This window comes from Sphaeramia orbicularis, chromosome 19 (genome assembly GCF_902148855.1).
Source record: "Sphaeramia orbicularis chromosome 19, fSphaOr1.1, whole genome shotgun sequence".
NCBI lineage: Eukaryota > Metazoa > Chordata > Actinopteri > Kurtiformes > Apogonidae > Sphaeramia > Sphaeramia orbicularis.
In genome coordinates, this window is record NC_043975.1 from 1,629,859 (window position 1) to 1,647,723 (window position 17,865).

At 43.1% G+C, this 17,865-nt stretch overlaps 1 protein-coding gene across 1 annotated transcript; it reads right to left on the minus strand.

The window, feature by feature from the left end:
- Positions 1 to 15,513: 15,513 nt before the first annotated feature.
- Positions 15,514 to 16,908, minus strand: LOC115410308 (D(5)-like dopamine receptor). The gene has a single exon (XM_030121910.1). It carries the CDS (start codon positions 16,906 to 16,908, stop codon positions 15,562 to 15,564), a length of 1,347 nt encoding a protein of 448 aa, XP_029977770.1. The 3' UTR covers positions 15,514 to 15,561.
- Between the last annotated feature and the right edge of the window lie 957 nt (positions 16,909 to 17,865).

Sequence of the window (17,865 nt, forward strand, 5' to 3'; positions counted from 1 at the left end):
TCACAGTCCATATCTGACTTCTATAAGTGATCAATAGAAACTAGACTAATATCTGGAACCATTTACATGTTCTAAACCATCAACATATGGACCAGTAGAAGGAAAGGAACAGTTAGAATATTTAAAACATTAAAAATCTAAATGTGTCCAAACTGTGAATGAACTTTGTTAGAGCTGCAACCAGTTAATCGATTAGGTGATTGAAGTGAAGGGAAAAATTCATGATTTGATTAATCGACTCGAATTGATTGAAGGGAAATATTCTATTGCAGTTTTCCTGAATTGAAGCTTCTTTGTGCGTCACAATAAGCGTCCGTGTGAAACACAACAGTGGAACCAATGTTTAACAGCAGAGAAATGAAGGAAACAAAGCTTTGATTCAGGAGAACTGTGGTTGAATAATTTTTTTGATCACTTTGAGTCAATTAATCGGTTGCAGCTCTAAACTTTGTTGACATCAACCCAAAGAAGAAACAGATGAAATATGAAATGAATCTGACAGAAGATTAGTCAGAGAAGATGACTGAAGAAACCACTAATGAAGATGAAGATGAAGACAAATATGAAGATGAAGATGAAGACAAAGATGAAGATGAAGACAAAGATGTAGATGAAGACGAAGATGAAGACAAAGATGAAGACAAAGATGAAGATGAAGACGAAGATGTAGACAAAGATGAAGATGCTGGAGGACACGCCTTCGCAGTAACTCCTGACCAATCAGACGGTCAGATGAACAGACGCAGTGTCTGTTCTGTCTGTGCAGTACTGCCACCTACAGGTTGAGTCAGAACACTACATACATGTAGAAAATACACAGAAAACACACAGACACAGATGAACGGTGACAGTTTGACTCTTTAGATTCTATAACAGGAGGTTTTTACTGCAGTAAAACTGAGTTCTAGTTTTACAGAACACAGTATTTTCATAATGCAGTATTTGTACTTTAACTGGAAGTGCTATGAGTATTTTTGTCCTTCAATATTTGTATTTTATCACATTATATTTACAGTTTGTTACTTTTTTCACCATCATACAGTATTTTAATGACATAATATAAATGTGTATTTCTATAATGTAGTATTTATACTTCTAATGGAATACACCAGTTTTATCATGAGTACTCATAGTTTTACCGTCTGTATTTGTTGTGCAGTATTTATGGTTGTACTGTCATTGTGATGTTTGAGTACTCTTCCAGTGCAGTATCAGTACTAGTCTGAGTACTTTTTTGCAGTGCAGTGTGTGTCCCCTTAAAGCTTCTATTTGTGGTGAAGTGAGCGCCGTCTCTGCTTTAAGAGCAGACTGTTTAATCAGCCGATTCGACTGCAGAGACGTCCACGTCCACGCCGTCCTATCCTCTGATTGAAGAGTCACTGAGTGGACGCTCTGATGAGGAGCAAATGACCAACAGTTCACACCGCCACCGCTGCTCACATAATGACACCTCAGCTCCTTCACCTCCTTCAAACCGAACAGAAAAACCTCCAATACCAAAACCATCCACTGATGTAAATGTTTAATATCTGCTGATCCACTAATGTAAGGAATACAAACACATACAGAATAAGAAAGAACATGAACAAACAGACTCAAATATAGTAAGAAAGGATCAAATAAGCAACAGAATGAACAAAAACTGTTATCAGTCAAATGAACAATAATGAGAAAAACATCTACTAAATAATAAGTAACAGAGAAGTGATCAACAATAAACAAATAAAACAAATAAAAAGAACAAAATGAATTAATCTGTTGAGTCGTGTTATGAAGAATAAAGACGAATAATTTGACTTTAAATGGCGGCGGATTCATACGGCGGTGGATTCGTACATCAGCAGAAATCGTACAGCGGTGGATTGTCCACGCTCAGTGAAAATGATCCGAACATGGTTGATGTGTGAAGATCATTCGTCTGTAACAGATGTTTCTGTTTCCATAAATGTTTTATTTTTAAGTGTGATCAGACGTTTTCATGAGACCACGTCACCGCTGTAAAAAACTAGATCCTGATTGGCTCCCAGTAGCTCCGCCCATTAAATTCAGATGAATCAGAGACAAGATTTAGCAGAATAATTTAGAAACCTACAACTGACACAGTGTCTGTTTGATTGTTTATTTATCTGACTGTAATTCTGTTTGTTTATTTGTATTTTTGTTTGTCTGTTTTGTTTGTCTGTCTGTATTGTTTGTATTTTTGTTTGTTTGTATTTTGGTATTTTGTCCGTCTGTCTGTATTTTTGTTTGTTTGTTGTCTCTTTGTTTGTCTCTTTGTTTCTCTTTATATTTTTGGGGGGGGTTTTTGTATTCTGTTTTTCTGTTTATGTTTGTTTGTCTGTTTGTTGTATGTTTGTTTCTCTGTTTATGTTTTTGTTTGTTTATTTATATTTTGTTTGTTTGTTGTCTGTTTGTTTCTCTGTTTATATTTTTGTTTGTTTATTTATATTTTGTTTGTTTGTTTGTTTGCAGACACCTGCTGTTCTGCCAGCTGACTCTGGGTAAATCCTTCCTTCAGTTCAGTGCCATGAAGACGGCCCGCTCTCCTCCAGGTCACCACTCGGTTACCGGGGCAACCCAGCGTCAATGGGCTGGCATTGGTTGAGTACATCATCTACAGAGGAGTGCAGGTAAACACAACAGGATGTGTTTACTGACACCTGGTGGTGACAAAATATTATGTTAGTATAGTTTTATGTAATATTATACTAAAATTACATTTAATTACTGAGTAGCTTTTTTACGTACATCTTTCATATATTATTATTTCCTTTTTAATTAATATATATACTTACATATTTATTTTTTGGCTCATTTGTTTTAAATCATTTAATCATAATTTTTTAAACATTTAATTATATTTTTATTTTGTGAATGCAAGTAACTTCGTACATTTTATTACTTTACTTATTTTGTTTTTATTAATGTTATTTGTTGATTTAATAGTTTTTGGATTTTTTTCAAATTAGAATAATCTACTTTTGTCTTTGTGTAAATGGTTTTCTTCTTCTTCTTCTTTTTATTTTAAGTTTTTTTGGTTAAGACTAAACTAAATGCTGTGTGTTGATATTAGATGAACATTGTAATACCATTTCCCATGATACTCAGGGTTAAGCATATTTATTGAGGTTTGGGTTTTAATGGTGCGACCTTTGACCTTTAAGGAGTTGAGATGTTGGTCTGAAGCGTCATGTGTGAAATGAAGATGAAATGAAGACAAATAATGTGTCTCATCTGGACAGAAGAGACACTCGAGCAAGACACATGATAGAATGAGTCCACTTGAATAATCAGCCCAGGAGATAGGAGAGGAAATGAGAGGAGGAGGAGGAGGAGGGAGAAGAAGAGGAGGAAGTGGAGAGTCAGCCCAGGAGATAGGAGAGGAAATGAGAGGAGGAAGAGGAGAAGGAGGAGGAGGAGGAAGAAAAAGAGGAGGAAGTGGAGAATCAGCCCAGGAGATAGCAGAGGAAAAGGAGGAGGAAGATGAGGAGGAGGAAGAGGAGAATCAGCCCTGGAGATAGGAGAGGAAATGAGAGGAGGAAGAGTAAAAGGAGGAGGAGGTTCTTCTGTGGTTCTCCTCATTCTTTCCTGTGGTTCTCCTCATGGTTCTTCTGTGGTTCTTTCTCCTCTGTGTCCTCATGGTTCTTCTGTGGTTCTCCTCATGGTTCTGCTGTGATTCTGCTGTGGTTCTCCTTCTTCTTTCCTGTGGTTCTCCTCATGGTTCTGCTGTGGTTCTGCTGTGGTTCTCCTCCTTCTGTCCTGTGGTTCTCCTCCTGTCTTCTCTCCAGGCCTATCCAGAGTATCTCATCACCTGGCAGATCCTCAAACCTGAGTCTCCAGTTGACGGATGACAAACAGGAACCTGCTTCAACTGCATACCATGAATAAAGGCCCCAAGTGTTCAGCACACGCCAGGAGGTGGTTTTTCTATGGGGGGGGGGGGGGGTAAAGGCTGTTTCCCTCCTTTGAACCTCTTGAGTCCCTTCATAATTCCACTGATGTTTCCAGAAATGCCGCCTGCTAAATTGTGACAACCCATTTCTTCTTCTGAACTAAATCTGAAGGAAAACCATGAAGCCTTAAATACAGTTGTCTTAGTTTATTGGATGTCCACTGGGACACACAGCAGGGACACTTCCATGTGTCCTCTGTTGACAGTAAAGCAGAAGAACCGGAACACAGAGTCAGTCGTGTCAAACTGTTTTCAGGTCATGTGTGAAAAACCCCCTGATGTTTGTGTTCGATCTGATGGAGATGGAGTTTCTGTTCCATGAAGACGTAGTTGATGTGTTTTTGTACAAACATGGACTGAATATTTATGGTGTTTTCTTCTGGCAGGTTCTGAATCAGCCTTAATGGGACATTTGGACCCGGTTCTGATCATCACACATTCACACCTGGTTCTCCTCAGATCATCATGAACTCCTCCAGTCTGTGTCCATCAGTCTGTGGACCTGTTGAATCCAGGTGTTTCTTTTCTAACAGGGGTCTGGGATCCAAAACAATGACTAATGTCAGAATATAGTTTTATATTATGGGATAGATATCATTAGTTTGGGTTCAATTATTCTCTTTGTTTCTATAATGACTCAGATGGTTTGGACTGAATTTATAAACACTGATTGTTTTTTTTTTCTCCATGACTCTGATTTTAACTGTTCTTCCTCTAAATGTCTAATATTTTTCCTGCTCTGACTGTAAATAATAATTTTCTTCCTCATCCAACCATCTACTGTCATCACATCTGACTGAGGAAGAAAAATCTGCCATTAAACTACAGTGAAATATTGATGTTTATCAACTATTAGGACATAAATATGTGGACACATCATGTCTCCAGCTGTCAGATGTCCTGTTCATGAGGATCAGACAAAGAAACATCAATATTAATAATCAATAGGATATCTATCCCATAATATAAAACTCTATTCTGACAGTCATTGTTTTGGATCCCGGACCCCTGTTAGAAAAGAAACACCTGGATTCAGCGGGTCCACAGACTGTTGGACACAGACTGGAGGAGTTCATGGTGATCTGAGCAGAACCATATGAGTGTTGTGCATCCAGAACCATAAACACAGACCATGTTCTCAGTATTTAGAACCTGAGTCCTGAGTATGAGTCCATCTGTGCAGGTTTAGGTACATGATGCTGAAGATCCAAAAGAACCTTCAAATATCACATTTAAGATGAAAAAGTTGATATATTTCTAAAAGTTTGTGTCATGTGAAGAGAACGTGTAAATGAGTCAGTGATGAGATGTTAACGATCAGTGGATGAATATGAACGGAAACAGGAGATGGAAACACAAACGGCCTCATTGACTCCTGTTACTGCAGCTGTGTGGAACTCCACTACCCATAATGCCCTACTGTCTGTAAACAGACTTTTTATGGAGTACACTATGGAACTGTTCACCATGAGAGAAGAGGTTCAGGTGAGTAAAGACTGAAGATGTGTGAGGTTTGACTGATCTGATGGAACAATATTGGTCCAATTAAACAGTTCTTTTAGAGACTTCAGGTTCATGTTTTCTATGAAATGATCATTTATACATGCAGACATTTGTGTAATTTTACTGGTTCTGATCCACTGCAGATCATTGGTCTGTTTGAACCTGAACTAAAGTTATTTTAAATCCTTAAATGTTCTCCAGTGGAGTTGGTGGATTTCTCAGGTTCATCCTTTGGGTTGGACTGGACCCTTTGACCTGGTTCATGTTTGACACCTGTGATGTAAGCCATGTCAGTGTTACTGTGTTCTAGACATGTCCTTCAGACCACTGGAGCTTTTCCCACTCTACAGAGGATAATCCACAGGAAGCTCCTCCTTCATCATCAAGGTTTGAACACCTCATTTTGTCCATTCTTCAGACCAGTTGAAACCGTCTGGTGTTACTGGTCTAAGATTTGAGACCCAGGTTTTATTGTCCAGCTCAGTTTTGGCCTTAAACCATATTTGGAGTCTGGAGAACTTGACTCAGACCAGTTCAACCAGGAACTTAGGTTCTTCAAAGACTTGGACTAGTTTCAGATTGTCCAAGTTGGTATTTTTCCCCACAGACCCACATGAATAGGAAGTAGTCATTTTCTTTGTGAATGACCTTCTACACAGTAAAGATGCTGAAGGTTTCAGGATAACACCCTTGAAGTTTTGAGTATAAAAACTTGTTCATTTAATGAATCAACACAGAAAAGTCTGTTCAAAATTTTTTTTTTTTTATTGTGTTCAAGCTTTAGGATTGAAGATCTAGATGATTTCCAAGGTTCTCCTGCAAGAGAAAAACCCACAATGTTAGTCACAAGAATCTGTCAGATATAAATGTAGATCAGGTTCATGTACCTCATTGGCCTTTTGCACCTTCATTGTGGACATAGACTGTTGAAGATTCAGGTGCTTGAACCCTGGTGTACACGACCTTAGGAGGATACCCTGGGTCGTACCTCATGTGGGAGTTGTGGTGTCTAAAGTTGGAATAGATGTTCCTGGACTGGGTGAAGTAGGTTGGAGGAAGGGCCACAACCTGGTCACCAGTAAACCCAGGAGAGATGCTAGGAACAGTATAATATGAACCTGGATTCAGAGCGTAGCCTACAGGAGTGGAGTCAGGACCAAAGCCAGGGAAGGAAGACCCAGGGTTGTAGCCTGGAACCACAAACCCACCTGAGCCATAGTTTGGTGACAGTCCTACATTTGTAGACCCTAGACTGGGTGTAGATGCAGTCAAGCTTCCATCTGGGTTAGGTGTCAGCTGACCCCAGACAAAACTAGGGGAGGAGCCTTGGTCAGGAAGTCTGGAAACCAATCCAGAACCTGGGGGAACCTGAGGTCCAGGGTCACCACCCAAGGGGAATCCAGAACCTGGGGGAACCTGAGGTCCAGGGCCAACAGGCAAGGGGAATCCAGAACCTGGGGGAACCTGAGGTCCAGGGCCACCACCCAAGGGGAATCCAGAACCTGGGAGAACTGCAGGTCCAGGGCCACCACCCAAGGGGAATCCAGAACCTGGGAGAACTGCAGGTCCAGGGCCACCACCCAAGGGGAATCCAGAACCTGGGAGAACTGCAGGTCCAGGGCCACCACCCAAGGGGAATGCAGGTCCAGGGCCACCACCTGAGGGGAATGCAGAACCTGGGGGAACCTGAGAGCCAAGGCCAGCATCTGAGGACTGTCCATAGATGAATCCAGAACCTGGGACATTAGGTGTTAGTACCATTACTAATCTGAGTGAATGTGATTGAGCATGGTGGAACATCTCACACCTGATGAATAGACTGGTCCAGCAGCAGGAAGTCCAGGTCCACCACCCAGGGTAGAGGGCAGACTGTAAACCAGTCCAGAACCTGAGGAGACAGGAACCAGTATTAGCAATTGTCCAGAGCGTCCCACAGCTGAGACAGTCAAGTCTCAGATAATTTGTCAAGTGCTTTCAATCAAAGTGCTGTACAGATATAAAAATCAATCACAATAAAACATAAAAGCTAAAAACATTAACAGTAAAAGCACATCACGACTTATAACGCAGAGTGAACAAGTGGGTCTTGAGCTTTGCTTTAAAAACATCCACAGAGCATGCCTGCCTTATGTCCAGAGGAAGACTAGATAGACCCAGAGCATCAGGTAACTCTGGAAGAACCTGAACAGAGTCCCCTACCTGAGGGTGATGAAGGAGTGTCAATGTATTTGATGCCTGAGGAGAAAAATCAGAGTGTTTAAGGGTTTAAGGTCAAGTCTGAGACTAGAACACATTAGTCCTGAAGATGAACTGGTCCTGTACCGATTTGTCCAGAGGTCTGGGGGGCAGGGTCCAGCTTGATTGACACTGAAGGACCCGAGACAGTCTTCGAACCAGAACCAAGACCAGAGCCTGATGAGGGTGGAACAGACAGGGTTAGGGACAGGACCTGGACCCTTAGTCCAAGATCATAACTCTCCAGTGTTTGTAAGCCAAGTCACTGAAGGACTGAAGTCCAGTCATCATTTACTGAGTCATACCAGATGTTGACTGGGTTTGCCCAGGGGTTTTGGAATCCTGGTCTTGTTTGACAGAACCTAGGGACCCTTGGACCACCTTAACACCAGATCCAAGTCCACCAGCTGGGTTTGGAGACTGAGTGTAGATGTATTTCACATCTAGAACCAACAGAACACACATGTTAGTGAGTTCAACTGGAACATTAAAGGGTCCAGTTGATCTGCCGTGGTCCAGGTCTAGAACCATGGGTCCTGTACCTGGTCCAGACTGGGTCTGTTCAGCAGGGTTGAACAGGGACAAGCCAGGAACTTTAGAAACTATGGCTGACCCAGACCCAAATCCACTGGCCAAGGTGGAACCAGGACCTTGAGCAGATCCAGATCCACCACTGGTCGGGTCGTAGAAGTCATGACCTAGAAGAAGTCAGAAGGTTAGACCTGGACATGTCCAGGGAGTCTGGACCGCTTTGGAAACTGTCCAGACTTATGTCGACGTTATCCTGGACATGAGACCCAAAGGAAACCAACTCTGGGTCTTGGACAGACCTGTAGTCCACCTTAGATTATGCTCTAAACATGTTTAGCACCAAAAACCTCCTTTCCCTGAAAGCTGCTTTAAAGGTGACATCAGCGCAGGTGTTCAAGTCAGTGTCTTCAGCCAATTGAAGAAGATCAGCTGTTCATCTGAAATATGATTTTCCCTCTTTTCTCTCCTCAAATTAAAGGTCATGTTTCATGACCTTTAACCTGAGTTTATAACAGCTTTAAACAGACATGTGGAGTCTATTAAACAGTCAAGTGTCCAATATTCTCCAGAACATGTCATCTGTTTAGTTTTAACTAAAGAGGATCCAAGTCATCTGTAGACCTGTTTATAGGAGGGTCAAAGGTCAGCTGAAGACAATAAAACTGCACTTTAATGTTAGTGTTGAAGTTCATGTGACAACTTAAGGTTTTAAAGGAACTATGAAAAGGTTGAATGTTTAAGGTTGTTGGAGTTTTAAAACTCAGTGACACATTTTGAGAAAGGAGTTTTACCTCCTTTAATTGGAGATGCAGATCCACCGCTGAACAGCAGCAAACACAGACAGACAGTCCTGCAAAACAAGACAAGACAGGTAGAGCCAGTTAAAGCAGCAAGGGGGGGGGGGCACAGGCATTAACCTCCTATGACCCACTGTCCACATTTGTGGATAAGAGTTTCACAACTTTATACAAAAAAAAAAAAAAAAAAAAAAAAAAAAAAAATTGTCCACCACTGAGGACATTCCATAAAAATTTTAAAAACTGCATCTGGAAACAAAAAAACAAACAAACAAACTGTAGCATCATGATGTTTCCAATATAGGCACTGATTTAATAAATAAAAACAGCTTGTATTTTCCCAACATGTCCTGGGTCTTAGGAGGTTAAAGCAGATAAAGGGGTGGGGGGCACATTAAAGCAGCACAGAGGGTGATGTTAAAGCCAAAGCTGTGGTACTGACCTTAAACCTAGTCCTCGTCCCAGGCCCATGTTGGATCCACCAGAGTCAGGATGAATGCGAAACCCTGTGCCTCTCTGTCCTTAAATACCTGCTGGAATCAGGGTCATTGAACACACCTGGAACCAGCTCCACCAGCTCCACCGGGTCCAACAGGTCCACCAGGTGGTCGTCATGAGTCTGATCACAGATAAAGACCAGATGATCCAGTCCAGCAGAGAACAAACAGACAGAGAATGTGAGTATGAACCCACAGGACCACTACTGACACTTAGTACTCTAATATATAGAATATACATAGAATATACAGAAGATGAACCCACAGGACACAGACCCACTACTGACACTTAGTAGTTTAATATAGAATATGTATAATATTTATAATCTATCTAATGTGGGTGAAACTGGGTTTATTTTAGTATCTGTCACTTCTCCATCTTTTTAGACCCAATAATCAAAAGTAAATGTAGACAGATTTCCCCAGGATGGACCTAATGATGACCTCGGACAAATGATCCATCCCATAATTAATGGATTTATAATCAAATATTGGGTCCAAAAATAGGACATAAATATGGACATTAAATCTCCCTAGATGTCAGTGCATTAGATGTGAAAACGTGTAAATTGACTAAATACAGACACTGTGTTCAGTGTGTGGATCCTAGTGCTTTTTCTAATCCACATGTGGGTTTTTCATCAGTCTCAGGCTCATTCCAGGTTTGGTGTGGAACCCATCGTGTCCACTGGGGTTACATGTACAGTGGCGTACCCCCTGAAATAGACTTTTTACAGTGGACTACCCCCTGAAATAGACTTTTTACAGCGGAGTACCCCCTGAAATAGACTCTTTTATCCAAGTACCTCCAACTCTCACTTCAGCCAAATGTGTTCCTGTGCCAAAAGTGTCTGTTTATATTAGCAAAATTGCATAAACAAACATATATTTAACAGTAACATATTAAAAAAACACATGTTTTAAAGTAAATTTTGTGCAAAATATAAACTGAAAAGTGTCTTCTGTCATTGATAAGAAAAATAAATATATTGGTCATTATTTAATAAATGAACCTTTCATCAACATAAAATAATTCCTTATTTACTCAAATAAACTCATTTTGAATCATATAAAATATAAATGTTCTTCAAATGTTACCAAAGCTTCAACAAGATGATTGACAATAGAACTATTACATGAATGTATTTATTGTGTTTTATAGTTCAGCATTAATTCTCATATTTTATGTTGTATTCAGTACATGATGACTTATTTAATGTCCAGTACCCCCTGGGCTTTCTCCAAGTACCCCTGGAGGGACACGTACCCACTGTGGGAACCCCTGGGGTAGAAGATAGGGAAGGTGTCCTGACCCACAGTCCAGTCCAGAAGGTGGCGGTGATGAGACCCAGAACCAGAGCCAGGACCCAGCAGAAGATCTGTGTTGACAGTGTAGACCTGCTGTATGTGGACCCATGTGGACTGGGTTCTTCTGGACCTGAACGTGGACCTTCAGCTGTTGATGAGGTGAGAACTTTGAATCTGAAGGACTTGACGTGTTCTTCAAACAGAACCGGAACACACACAAAGAACTGTAGTGACTGAAGATGAGTGGAAATGTCCAACATACAGCCCACGGGCGGAACCGCCCCCCAAAGGGTCCAGTCCATTCCACAGGATGAATATGTGAATTACAGGTGTGGTCCAGGTTCCACATCTAGACCAGTATGAACTGAAGTGGGTCAGAACCATAAATAACGACGTGTTTTAGTATAAAAAAGTCAAACGACATGAAACTGTTCTGTGTTAAAACTGTCCTTTAACAGAAACATGTGACCAACCTGCGCAGTGTGAACAGAAGCAGGTCCATGTGGTCCAGTCCTCAGTCTGGTATGAACTGTGTTTGTGTTGGACCCACTGGATCAGAACCATATAATGAACATGTAGAACTGATCAGCTGAATGTGGGTCCAGTTCCACTGACTCTTAGACCCAGAACCGTCCGCTGTTCCATTGTGTCATCACTCACTTTGTTCAGTATTTCATTACAGTTTTGTTCCGTTCAATTCTTTTTTTTTATTTTGCAAAATTTTGTTAGTTTCTTTCATAATTTTATTCATTTTTTATTGAGTTTTGTTAATTTCTTCATTATTTGACTGAATATTTGTTTTGTTTTGCTGAGTTTAGTCAGAGTCTTGGATATAAACACTCACGACTCTTCCATAGACTCCTGTTGTAAAAAATGTCAGACCAAATATGGACCTCCTTCCTGGTTCTGGAGGTGGAGCCAATAGTTCCTACGTTCAGTGTAACGCTGTCTGAACACATTCATTTGTATTTGTACTGATCTACCAACTCCAGCTCTAAGCTGATGAGATATTTTCATCATTCCACTGATCCAGTCTATTTCCTGTATTCGTGACATTTCTGTTGTAAATTCTGTTTTCTTTGGTCTGTGTTAGTGTTTGGATCCATTTCTATCTGATCCAAATGTTCTGTTGGATTTTCAGCTGTAGTCCTATAGTTCCAGAGTTGGACTGGTCCAGCTGGTCACATGGAACCACTAGAACTGCAATGATGGAGGTTCTAAGGGAAGGTACTGTTAGTCCAAATGTGGTTCTGTGGAGTTGTTCTGTTGAACCTGCTGGTGTTGGCTTCAGTTTGTCAGCTGAGGTCATGTGATCATTAGGACAGCTGCTGTAGAGCTGAGCTCTGATCAATAAAAGTTCATTCCAGTTATTATTCATAAGTTAAAGGAGGACAAACTTCTGTCACTGCGTTTGGAAGATCCGACTCATCCTAGAAGAATTCTGTTGAGTTTGATAATGTTGAGTTTTTACTGAGTTTATGGTCTGTGCTAATGCTAACAAGCTAAGTTAGCCTCTCTGCTATCCTGTGGTTAATGCCTTATTGTGTATGCGCTAATGCTAACATGCTAAGTTAGCCTCTCTGCTATCCTGTGGTTAATGCCTTATTGTGTATGCGCTAATGCTAACATGCTAAGTTAGCCTGTCTGCTATCCTGTGGTTAATGCCTTATTGTGTGTGTTCTCAGAGCAGAGCTTGGCAGCCATACAGTGTTCATAGATAAACACTGTTTTCTGATTGGACCACAGTCCTCCAGTAGGAAAACTCAAATGGTCCATTGTCTGTCTCTGTACCAGTCCAGTCCAATTACAGAATGAATGAACTGGTAAAGTTAGCACCACTCATGGAAGTAGCCTATCCAAGCTAACACCAACCTTTAGCCCTAAATGTCAGTTTTCACAATAATAAAGTCCGTCCTTTCAGTGACCACGCCCACTACTCAGAAGTAGAACACACACAACAGTACACACAGTAGAACACACACAACAGTACACACAGTAGAACACACACAACAGTACACACAGTAGAACACACACAACAGTACACACAGTAGTGACACAAGGGGTGTGTGGGGCTTATTTTAGATTTACCTGCTGTCTGTCCCACAGAAGAACATGACAGTGCTGGGTTTGTTTGGAACTATTCAGACTGACAGGAACCATGTGACCACCAGAGCGGCCTCATCAGAGTGTGTCGTAACTCTCTGTGCTTGCACTAGGAAAATGAAAGATCCAGCCACTGTGGCTACATTCGTAGAAATGAGTGTAGCCACAAAAAGCCACAGCCAGTCTGGGTCCAGTCTGGGTCCCTGCGTGGACCGTGGCGACGAGCATAGCTCCCCCAGGAAATTTGGGGGAAAATGAAGTCTTTTTCCTGCATTCTGGTGCATTTTGAACTTAAAAATATGTTCAATCTGGCTTCAGTTTCATACAAAAAAAATCATAAAAAATTAAGTTAAGTCAACATTTTCATCTAAACTATTTTTATTTCTAATCTAATGTAAAACAAAACAATAAATGATAGACTTATAAACACAATTATTCCGACCACTGATGTTCATGAGATTCAATATGATTCAATATAAAATAAATTTACCAGTCAGACACCTCTGAGTATGATACCATACATAAGGGATGCACCGATACCACTTTTTTCCAGACCAAGTACGAGTACTTACTTTTGAGTACTTGTCGATACTGAGTACCGATACTAGTACTTAATAATCCCATTCCAGTTGTTAGTTCCTTTTGTAAATGTGCTTTATTGTCGTTGTCATTAGTCTGACTGGAACAAAGTGCTGCTACTGACATTTAATGTGTTGGAATGAGCGTTTGTCAGTTAATCCACCAGGGGGCGCTGCTCTGAATTAACCATACTGGACAAATACCACGAAGACGAGGAAAGTTTAATGAGAAGAAGAAAGTCAGTAATAAACATGTAGACAACAGAGGAAACACTACTGTGATACTAATGTTCCAGTGTTTTCTCTGGTAAGATTTAAAAGTTTAGCTTCAGCAGGAAGAGAAAAGAGAAATGAGACACAAGTTTAGATTTCACTTCCACTGGTGGTGGTCTGTACCCCTCTGTGTGAATTCGTAAAAATCGGAAGCGTTCGGGTGAGTTTGATCGCTGTCGGCAGCGCTCTTCAGTAGTGGAGACCACATTTGTTATTCTCCTTGGTTATCGCTCGGACATTTTCAATCACAGATGTAAGTTGGTTGATTTTACTGAAAAATACCTTGGCCGCTGTGGCTACACGGGTTGAAAACAACTTCGCCAACCAGGAAGATGCATCACCTGTGGCGATGTGGCGATAGGCTAGCACAAGCCTAGACTGTGTATATGACCCTGGGTCTGCTGACGTAGAATCCAACTTCCTGTTCCTGTCGTCTCCGTTCTTCTGTTCTCTGTCGTTTACTGGTTTTTCCACATGTTCAGATGGAACTGAACTGAACCAATCAGCACCTGTTTACATGAACACATGAAGGACTGGGACTGACCCAGGCGGGAATGTAATCAGATTACTCCTGTTATCTGATCTAACACATCAGATTAGACTGTTTACATCATCAATTACTAGGTTTGAGAATATAGAATAGAATAGAATAGAATAGAATAGAATAGAATAGAATAGTCTGTATGTCATGACTGAGGTTGTGCAGGTGTTTTGTACCAGCAACCGTGAACTACTGTATACGACTATAAGAAAATAAAACACAGACGTATATTAATAGAACACACACACACACACACACACACACACATATATATATATATATATATATATATATATATATATATATATATATATATATATATATATATATATCACAGTCGAGATTGAAATCCAGTAGGATTCATAATCCTACTAGGACAGATTGAAATTTTAGTTTGTCCTAGGACAAACTGAAATCCCATCTGTCCTAGGGTTAGGGTTAGGGGGGTTAGGGGGGTTGGGGGGGGGTTAGGGGGTTAGGGTTAGGGTTAATCTTCAGATCCTAATTTCTTGTAGGATTTCAGTTTGTCCTAGGACAAACTAAAATTCCTATCTGTCCTAGTAGGATTACGAATCCTACTGGATTTCAATCTCTACTGTGACATATATATATATAAAATGTTTAAGTAGATGTGGAACAGGTCTGTGTGTAAATGAGCCGGTCCATGTCTGAGTGTCTGTGATCCACATCCCACTAATGGACTCTTCAACACAAGTGTCACATCAGGACCACTCTCCAGTCAGATCAGCTCTGAGGACGTCCAGCACGTTCCCATGGCAACCACATCCAAGCATCCAGCTCCACGGTGACAGGAGTGGAGGGTTCACAGCAGAACTGATGGAGGAACCCGGGTCCTCCAGGTTCCAGGAGGTCTAAGGTACACATCACCAAACAGGTTCCAGGAGGTCTAAGGTACCCAAACAAAAGCACTGGTCAAAGGTCATTCAAGTCACAAACAGGACTCAGATGTTCAGAATCAAAGGAGCCTTCATCTGTCCAACAGCTGATCCATCAGGTTCTAACAGGACCCTGTCACCACAGGACCCAAGTGGACCCAAAGGTTCATTTAACACTTGAAAAACAGAAGCAAAAACCCGACCATGAGTAGAAAAAAAACATTAACCTGAAGACACAAACCCCCAACCCGGATCTGATGAAGATGAAACTTCAATCCATCAGTTCCGGAACTAACCCGGGTCAACCTGGTTCATGATCTAGGACCCGGAGGCCAGATGATGATCCGTTACAGATCCTGGACCTGACCCGGGATCCCGTCACAGTCCGCGGGTTCGGACGAGTTGAAGGGCATCATGTCCAGGGAGATCTCCGCCTCGCGCTCGTACCGCAGGATGACCGGAAGTAGCAGGTTCCTCTGGGTTCTGGACTCGTCTGAGATCACCGACACCTGGTCGAAGTTCTGCTGCAGGTCCGGTCCGGTGAGCGGGGGGAGGCCGGCGGTCAGTCTCTGCGGGCCGCCGGTCCCGGGTCCGGCCTCCCTCTGCTGGGTGGTGTCGTGGTGGTAGGAGGCCAGCTCGTTGCTGAAGTCCACCGCCTCCACCGCCGAAGAGCCGCAGGACTTCCCGCAGCCCAGGATGGTGGAGAAGGCCTTCCGGAAGTCCGCGTTGAAGGCGTAGATGACCGGGTTCAGGGACGAGTTGGCCCAGCCGAACCACACGAAGATGCTGAAGGTGGTGTCGCTGACGCACGGTGGCGCGTGCGCCTGGTCCGGGTCACAGAACGGAACCACGCAGTTGAGGACGAAGAACGGGAGCCAACAGAACACGAAGACCCCCATGATGATGGACAGGGTCTTCAGAACCTTGGTCTCCCTCTTGAAGGACGTCTTCAGGGCGCTCTCGTCGTGCGTCGACGCGCGGTGCCGGAGGTTTTGCGCACGGGTTCCCGCCGCTCTCTCCAAAGACGAAATGCGTCGAATTTGGGTTTGAGCGATGCGGAAGATGCGCGTGTACGTCCCGACCATGATGAGCACCGGGATGTAGAAGCTGATGAGGGACGAGGAGATGGCGTAGGTCCGGTTCAGGCTGGCGTTGCAGTCGTCCGGGTTGTGGGCGCTGGAGTTGCGCGCGCGGTGCCAGTTGAGCTGCACGGGGATGAAGGAGATGAGGATGGACAGGGTCCACGCGACACCGATCATCAGGAAGGCGAACCGGCGCGTCATCCTGCGCTCGTACCTGAAGGGGCTGGAGATGGCCCAGTACCGGTCCATGCTGATGATGCACAGGTTCAGGATGGACGCCGTGGAACACATGATGTCGAAGGCCACCCACGTGTCGCAGAAGCGGCCGAAGAGCCAGATTCCCGCCACTTCGGACACGGCTCTCCACGGCATCACGAGCACGGCCACGAACAGGTCCGACACCGCCAGGGAGATGACGAACGAGTTGGTGACTTTGGAGCGCAGGTGGCGGAACTTGATGACCGCGGCGCACACCAGCGTGTTCCCGAGGAGCGTGGACACGATCAGGACGCACAGGACGCAGCCGGTGAGCGCGCGCAGGCTGAGCCCCCCTGCCGGCCCGGGGGGGTCCGACCCCGCCGTCACCACCCGGGTCCTCTGGCTCTCATCCATGGGCCATCCGGACTCGCTCCATCTGCGTCACCTGGACCGACCCGGAACGGTCCGCCTCAGCCTCCGGTGGACAGACCGAAGGGAAACCGGCTCCGAGCGGGACTGAGCCGGGGAGGCGGACTGAGCCGGTCCGGTGCGTCAGACGGAGGAGGAGACGGTCTGTGCGTAAAGAGGATGAGGTGAGCCTGTCACAGGTCCAGACCCGGACACAGGACCCCCATGAAGACCAGAACCAGGTCCAGAACTAGGTCTAGAACCAGAACCAGGTCCACAACAAGAACCGGGTCCACCAGACGGAAAACCTGACACAGAATCCATAAAAGACGCTCTTTTCTGGTGAATGCGTCTGTTTGATCCAGTTTGACTGGAGTCAGAATAATGACTGACTCTAAAGGAACGTGACCTGAACAGCTGTGATGTTTGTTTATTGACATGATTTAAATATTTATTCACGTGATTAAAAATCTGACTTTGAATGACATTATTGAACCACAGAAGTGAAGACTAAAAGAACAAATGTGAAAACTCCAAAGGCATCCTCTGCCCTCTAGTGTCCAAAGACTGACACTGACACTAACACTGACATTAACACTGACAATGACACTAACACTCACACTGACAATGACACTGACATTAACACTGACACTAACACTGACATTAACACTGACAATGACACTAACACTGACACTAACACTGACACTGACACTGACATTAACACTGACACTAACACTGACAATGACACTAACACTGACAATGACACTGACAATGACACTAACACTGACATTAACACTGACATTAACACTGACACTAACACTGACAATGACACTAACACTGACACTCACACTGACACTCACACTGACAATGACACTAACACTGACACTCACACTGACAATGACACTGACATTAACACTGACACTAACACTGACAATGACACTGACAATGACACTGACATTAACA

Coding starts and splice junctions, on each gene's coding strand:
- LOC115410308 (XM_030121910.1), bottom strand. CDS start 16,908: ATGGATGAGAGCCAGAGGACCCGGGTGGTGACGGCGGGGTCGGACCCC.